This window comes from Phaseolus vulgaris, chromosome 2 (assembly GCF_051622355.1).
Source record: "Phaseolus vulgaris cultivar YP4 chromosome 2, ASM5162235v1, whole genome shotgun sequence".
Taxonomy (NCBI): Eukaryota; Viridiplantae; Streptophyta; class Magnoliopsida; order Fabales; family Fabaceae; genus Phaseolus; species Phaseolus vulgaris.
Genome location: NC_143499.1, coordinates 18,359,880 through 18,367,891, shown reverse-complemented (window position 1 = coordinate 18,367,891; position 8,012 = coordinate 18,359,880). Strand labels below are relative to the sequence as shown.

Here is an 8,012-nt window from a genome sequence, read left to right as displayed (position 1 = left end):
CATTCAAATAAACAATTAAAAATGGATTCAAATTAAATTACTAAATATGTATATTTCGGGTTATTATATACTTGAAAACTTACACGTGCACACCAAAATATTCGTGTACATAAATTTTGGTCATTAAAAAATAACTTATAAAGAATACTTTTTCTGTAATACATGCAAAAGTTTTGGTCATTAAAATAACTTATAAAAATATATTTTTTCTGTAATACATGCAAAGTGGTCCTGGTTGGATTTGTATTCGGTAGAGATACCTATCTACATACAGAAGAAAAAAAGAACTAAAAATTGAAAAGATATTTTTATTATTTATCTGATGGTTTATCTGAATAAAAGATATTTACACGGGATTGGTCTTAATACATACTTTGGAAAAGAAAAACAGAATTGATCAAAGTAATGAAAATTTTTGGCCAAACTGATAGCTCAATTTGTATTGGTAAATAAACAGGAAGTGAAAATTCCTTCTTAAATACGGCAATTGTTTGAACCAAATTTCAATCTAAAGAATGATTCCACGTAAAGTCATGAAAGTACAAGTACGTGATGATGGTATGAACTTGTGAGCCAAAATCATTTTGCTAATGATGTTGGTGATGTGAGTAACGTTGAAGGAGGGTTGAATGATGTGTTGTGATTGATGATTTGAGTCATCAACTTAAGCATAACATGAATTGAATTGAAGAGATACTATTGTGGGACCTGAATTTTGCGGTTGAAAAGAAGAAGTGTCCAAATTTGCAAGAAGAGTGTGTAGTATATTAGCTGAACCGTATATACAAGCACAGCTTCTCTATCCCTTCTCGCGTTTTGGTTTCTGAAATTACATCTCATATTTGTTGTTATCCTATTGTACTTTAGCTGACATAGGTGCCATCTTGTTTTATAGCGGTTTTTCAGACGTGTTCAATACTGGGGTAGGTCTGGGAGAGTCACATAAAAGCCATCATTGCTCATACCATACCACATAACATTCAATATACTTCTCTCTTCTTTTCTCTTCTCTTCTCTTCTCTTGCAATGGATCCTAATGCTACACAGCATTCTCATTGCCTAGAGATGGCCATGGAAGTGCACCAAGTTGTTCCACCACCCCACAAGACCACCCTGCACAAACTCAAGGCCAGGCTCAAAGAAACCTTTTTCCCTGATGACCCTCTTCGCCAATTCAAGGGACAACCACTCAAAACAAAACTCACTCTTGGAGCTCAATATTTCTTCCCTATTCTTCAATGGGGTCCTAAGTACAGCCTCAAACTCTTCAAGTCTGATCTTGTTTCTGGCCTCACTATTGCTAGCTTGGCCATCCCACAGGTTTCTCCACTTCTTCTCTCTCTCTGCATCTTTTAGTCTTTTAGTACAGATCATGGTTACTGTACTTGACCGAAGACATACCTATTTGAATTTGTTATCTCTATGCCTCTTTTAGTGGAGACCATGGTTATGCTACTCTGCATGATCATGAAAATATTCACTCATATTCTTAACTTTTCTCTTATTCAATCATGAGTGTTGTCATTCAGGGAATCAGTTATGCCAAGCTTGCAAATCTTCCTCCAATTGTGGGACTTTGTGAGTATATTGATTGGAGTCTATAGTTTGTGATGATTTATGATGTTTTATGTTAACGAGTTGTAACTGGTCTTGCATATAATTCAGATTCCAGTTTTGTTCCACCGCTTGTTTATGCTGTTCTTGGAAGCTCAAGGGACCTAGCTGTAGGACCTGTGTCTATTGCTTCTCTTGTGATGGGATCGATGCTGAGACAGGAAGTGTCTCCCACAGCAGACCCAGTTCTGTTTCTTCAACTAGCGTTTTCTTCAACTTTCTTTGCTGGTCTCTTTCAAGCTTCACTTGGAATCCTAAGGTAAGATGAAATCATGCACATTTATTTTATGTTTTGAAATATGAAAAAGTATGGGAATCATTCTGATATTGTTATTAATGTTGCAGGCTTGGTTTTATAATTGATTTTCTGTCTAAGGCCATTCTGATTGGGTTTATGGCTGGAGCAGCTATTATTGTCTCTCTGCAGCAGCTTAAGAGTCTGCTTGGAATCACAGATTTCACTAATCAGATGGGCCTGATTCCTGTGATGACTTCTGTTTTTCACAGTATTCATGAGGTCGGTTCCCCTTTAACTTTTGCTCATAAACACGCGCGCACACAGAATTTCAATTCTAATAACTGTTCTTGTCTTTAGGCTACAATGAATTTACCTCTATACTATCACAGATTTTGTTTTTGTGGTTTTTGTGCAGTGGTCATGGCAAACAATACTGACGGGGATTTGCTTTCTAGTGCTACTACTATTAGCAAGACACGTTGTATGTTATTCTCCTCAATCATTTCTTTCTCTTTCTCTGTTTTTAATTTCCACTTTTTTTGTCTTACTACATTTATCGCAATCACTTCGAGTCTAAAGAAGCCATTAACTTACAAGAAATAAGACAAAGTCCATTAACACAGTATAGTATATCATATATATAGAATATAGTTTCACATGCACCAATTGTCAAACACATGGTCTGGGCTCAGGTTTACACTTGACTCTCAGGAAGCACTGACACACTTCACTCACAGTCATAGGAGTGATCAACTCTTAAAGTTCATCCCACTGTCATTTTTTTATTAATTCTTTTTACAAACATAAATGTATTCAACTGTTTTAAAATTTTAAAAAAAATATTTAATATGATGTAACAAATTATATTAGAACCCCTCTCTTATACTTATTATGAGGTATACATATATGTTTAATGCATTTAATACTCAAAATATCTATATACTACATATTTTCATCCTAAAATTATTTATATATATAGTTCCTTCAAACCACATTGTAGGTGCATTATTTTTGAAATTTTCTTCAACAAGAATATTAAATGTGTATACTTTATGTAACAAATTTATGTTAACCGAAGCAATCCCCTAATAATACAATACGTTACTGGAACAATTCCCTAATAATATAAGGGGTATGAGTGTTGCAATATTATTTTAATGAAGAAAAACCTTTTTATTTTAATTTTAGAGTGAATTATGTTAAATCTATTTAACATAAATAAAATTAAATAAATATATGTAAATTATAAGTAATAAAAATAATTTAAATAAAATATATCATATACTTTTAAAACTAATAATTGAAATTTAAACGACTTAATAATTATTTTATACTTGTGTGCGTTTAGATTATTGGATTTGTTCCCAGAAAAAAATTATAAGATTTTTTTCTAAAATAACTAAATTATACTTTGACCGATAAAATATAATTATCACTTATCATATAATAACATAATTAATAATTAAATTATAAGTGTTTTATCATTTTATTTATATGTGTGTACATGGTGTAAGTCATATTTATCACATAAAATAAACATAACTATTAATTAAAAGATAAAATATCATTACAACTTATAATTCTAAAATTAATTGTTGTCATTTTTAGATGTTCATACTTTATATAAAGAATAGATATATGTGTATGCCATTATTGTGTAAATCAGCAATTAAATATCATCAATATAAATCTGAATTCTTACTTTTAAAAGTTAAATTTTTACTAAATGTAACAATGTCACTTCCATAAAATAAGATAAGATACTATACTACACATTATTATGCTTGCATGTTATAAAGATAATCCTTCTTTATATAACCCTTATTTTTATTAAACCAAATATAGTCATAATTACGTTGTTAAAATATTTTATGTCTATGTCTTTATATTATGATTGAACCCAATAAAAATAAAATATTAAGAATAGGCTTTTTTTATGTATTGTAAAATATTTAATATTTTCAAAACTAAATTTTCACTTTTTACTGCGAAACTAACCTTACATCTCCGAATTAATTATTGATATATGTAAGTTTTTAATTAAATTTGTTATTTTTTTATCAGTTTATAAAATAATAAAGTTATTTATTTATTTATTATTTTTCTTCTTCTTTCAGTGGGTTAATATGTCAAATTGTAGGACAAGTCATGAATTTTAATTTATTAGAAGGAGGCAAGTTAGTCTAACAATGTTTTAATTAATTGGTGGAGAAACTACACTAAAATTGACCAAATAACTTATTTTATCACCATCACTTCTAAAAACACAATTTATTATATGTTCTTTTAATAAACACTTTATTGTATAAATAAATTTTTATTAATTAAAAAATAAAAAATATATATTATCCACCAACCATATTTTTTTATTACCGAACTTGAAGAATATCTTGATAATAACACTATAAATTTGATGAGACAATAATAATAAGATTTTTTTCAATTTTATAATGACAAGATTTTTTTATCATTAATTTTAGAATGACAAAATTAATTAAGTTGGTAAGTTGTAATGACAAATTTTAGGAATTGAAGTGTAACATTAACTTTTTTATTTGAAATTAACATATTAAATGCATATTAATAAATAGCAACTTAATTAATAAAATACTTGTACTTTTATCAATATTTTTTCTGAAATGTTCAAAACCAAACTAATTTATTTTAAATTGTCAAATTGATCAAACCGAAACTTTGTATTTTTTTTTTCTTATGGTAAAAATTGAACCAACCTAAACCACACTAAATTCAACTTATACTTAATGAATGCTTAATATTATTATAGTCATAGCTTTTAATGTACACTTCGAAACGAGTTCATAAGATAGTTTTGCTCCTTTATTAGTAATAAGTATTGATTTTTTTCTTAGTTTTGAAATTAACATTCACAATTGAATTTTATGTAATAAAAAACAATAAAACTCCTGTGTGATGGTTTAAAAATAAATATATATAATAAAAGATATATTTATAATTAAATTATATAAAAAATATTAAAATAATAATATTGTTAGTTATAATAATATTAAAAGCAGTTGTTAATTTATCAAGTCCTATTTTGTTGATTTGAATTTGATGCTGCATCTAATTAAACCAATCTTAAATCAGTATTATTTTTTTTTCAACGACTTTTTCTCTAAAAGTTTAACCAAAACACATTGTAAATAAAAGTTTACAAATGAATATCCATATGATACCATATTCAATTTTTCAGTGAGAAATTTTTTCTAAGAATTATCATCCATGACTGTGTATAACAGTGCAAGATTACCAGTCAAACTATAGCAACAAATAAAAACAACAGAAACTAGAAATTTGGACGAGTTTATTTTTTACAAATTCTACAAATCCATGTAACTAGAATTCTGTTTTATTCATGTTAAAGACATTTATTTATGAACTATCCAATTGATCAAAATGATAATCACCCTGCACACTTTAACACTAAAAAGAATGTTATAAGCTTTTTCTTTAATACTTTTTACTATTTGTTAACTTATTATTATTATTATTATTATTATTGAGTAATAAAAATACATGCAGAGCATAAAAAGACCAAAGTTATTTTGGGTGTCAGCTGGGGCTCCCCTTTTTTGTGTCATCATTTCCACCCTTCTAGTTTTTGCAATTAAGGCTCAAAATCATGGCATCAGTGTGGTGAGTATTATTTCAATCCCAACTCTTACAATTTTCTTATGAAATCATCATTACTTTAACGTACAAAACTTTGTCAATTTTAATGTTGATGTTCTTACTAGATTGGCAAATTGCAACAAGGGATAAATCCTCCTTCATGGAATATGTTGTGTTTTCATGGAACTCACTTAGGCCTTGTTATGAAAACAGGGCTTATTACTGGCATTTTGTCTCTCACTGTAAGTTTAATATTTTCTTTTCCTTTTTTTTCAAATTTATTTCAGTCTTGGAGTAATATGTGAAACATCCAAACTAAAATGTTAACCAAAATCTCAGTAGCATACTTTCTGGCAACACCCGTTGTGAAATTTGTCTTTTATTTGATACAATGGATTAGTTTTGTTTTTTCTTTCTTTAACAGGAAGGTATTGCAGTAGGAAGAACATTTGCAGCTTTAAAAAACTACAAAGTGGATGGAAACAAGGAAATGATGGCAATTGGGTTTATGAATATGGTTGGTTCCTCCACTTCCTGTTATGTTACAACAGGTTTGTGTTTGCTACCTAGAAGCCATTTGAAAAATGTTGTCTTAGAAACTATAACGAAGGATAAAACTTGCCCTTTGAAATGATTGAATTCAGGTGCTTTCTCTCGGTCAGCTGTTAACAACAATGCAGGTGCAAAAACAGCTGTGTCAAATGTAGTGATGTCTGTGACAGTCATGGTGACACTCCTTTTTCTGATGCCATTGTTCCAATACACACCTAATGTTGTGTTAGGTGCAATCATAGTCACTGCAGTAATTGGCCTCATTGATCTCCCTGCTGCTTATAACATTTGGAAGATTGACAAATTCGATTTCCTTGTGATGTTGAGTGCTTTCATGGGTGTTCTTTTCATCTCTGTCCAAGGAGGCCTTGCTCTTGCTGTAAGTTCATTTATCTCTTTAGTTTTCCCAATGATGCTAACATTATCAATATCTATTCCCTACACACACTTGCAGCTACTCATAATCCTCTTGTGGTGCTTGCCCCATGAGACCAAACATTTTTCATATTCCTTCCTTCCATGCATGCACAATAAAATGTAGTTTCTTTATTCACAAAGGATGCATTGTTCTTGATCAGGTTGGGTTATCAACTTTCAAGATACTGATGCAAATTACAAGGCCGAAAACAGTAATGTTGGGGAAGATTCCAGGAACAGAGATATATAGAAATCTTCATCAGTATAAAGAAGCTGTGAGAGTACCTGGTTTTCTTATTTTGAGTATTGAGGCTCCAATCAATTTTGCTAACATCACATACCTCAATGAGAGGTTAGTTTGAGCTTGGTAAACTCTATACAAGTTTTATTTTGTTACACAAATACTGTTTTTGGTATTAGACTAAAATATTGGCATGTTATGTTAGAACATTACGATGGATAGAAGAAGAGGAAGACAACATAAAAGAACAATTTAGCCTTCGATTCTTAATACTGGAAATGTCAGGTAATGTCATTACTCTTTACACAACAAAGAAGGAATTACATAGTCTTTATTAATTTGGTTCATAATTGTTTGGGAATCACTTTTATAATTACACCAAATTTTACAGAAGTTATTTATTACTTATTAGATTGTTAAACAAAGAAAATGAAGACCTAACAAAGCAATCTAAACTAGCCAAAAGAGCTAATAAAGTGCACTAACTATGCAAGCTTATAAATGATCATACTTCATCTATCTATTTATCCCACAAGCCATGTTAAACTAATCACTTTCAAATGTCCAGCTGTGAGTGCCATTGATACAAGCGGAATCTCACTTTTCAAAGAGTTGAAAGCAACTTTGGAAAAGAAGAGTGTTGAGGCAAGAACATTAACTTTGACATAAACATAGTTTAGAAACCTTTGTGTATGTTTCAAATATCAATGGTAACTAATTCATGTGAGTTGCGTTGTGACAGCTTGTGTTGGTGAATCCTCTCGCCGAGGTCATTGAGAAGCTGAAAAAAGTTGATGAAGCTACTGATTTCATACAAGCAGATAGCCTTTTCTTGACAGTTGGGGAGGCTATAGCTTCACTTTCATCAACAATGAAGGCTCAATCGTCAACCTTTCATGGATAAACTGTGTAACTGGTAAATTAAGACGGCAGAATATATAAGCCAAAGTTAAGAAAAACAAAATACAAAAGATGTAGTAACAAGAAGATTTTCACAGAGTTTGCGTAAAACCAGTCATTATAAAATCGTAGTTTAAACAACAAATTAAGATGAATCGTTGTCATTTGTGCCTTTGTTTATTACTTGTTGCTTATTAATTCAATAGTTGAGGTTGATTTTCAAGCATTCAATACATTGACTCAAAAAAACTACTTGCGAAAATATCTTAAGATTCTAAACATTTCATCGCAATAATGATGTCGCCTCACAATAATTATTCAACTTTGTTAGTTTATACGCAATTGTTATTCGATAGTAAAACTAAAAGTATTTAAATATAATAAAAAATATTCCCAAAACGTCAAAGTAATATTTTA

At 29.9% G+C, this 8,012-nt stretch overlaps 1 protein-coding gene across 1 annotated transcript; it reads left to right on the top strand.

The window, feature by feature from the left end:
• The first annotated feature begins 480 nt into the window (after positions 1 to 480).
• Positions 481 to 7,750, top strand: AST91 (sulfate transporter 91). The gene is made up of 13 exons (XM_068612299.2): positions 481 to 1,320; positions 1,530 to 1,578; positions 1,666 to 1,873; positions 1,960 to 2,131; positions 2,268 to 2,333; positions 5,396 to 5,509; positions 5,611 to 5,727; positions 5,910 to 6,036; positions 6,130 to 6,416; positions 6,616 to 6,806; positions 6,901 to 6,980; positions 7,264 to 7,340; positions 7,438 to 7,750. Exons 1-13 carry the CDS (start codon positions 1,027 to 1,029, stop codon positions 7,597 to 7,599), a joined length of 1,944 nt encoding a protein of 647 aa, XP_068468400.1. The 5' UTR covers positions 481 to 1,026; the 3' UTR covers positions 7,600 to 7,750.
• The last annotated feature ends 262 nt before the right edge of the window (positions 7,751 to 8,012 follow it).

Excerpts from the sequence above, each read along its gene's own strand:
- AST91 (XM_068612299.2), top strand. The coding sequence starts at position 1,027 with ATGGATCCTAATGCTACACAGCATTCTCATTGCCTAGAGATGGCCATG. Across the intron at positions 6,807-6,900 it reads ATCACATACCTCAATGAGAG|AACATTACGATGGATAGAAG; the intron begins GTTAGTTTGAGC and ends ATGTTATGTTAG. Across the intron at positions 6,981-7,263 it reads CTTAATACTGGAAATGTCAG|CTGTGAGTGCCATTGATACA; the intron begins GTAATGTCATTA and ends TCAAATGTCCAG.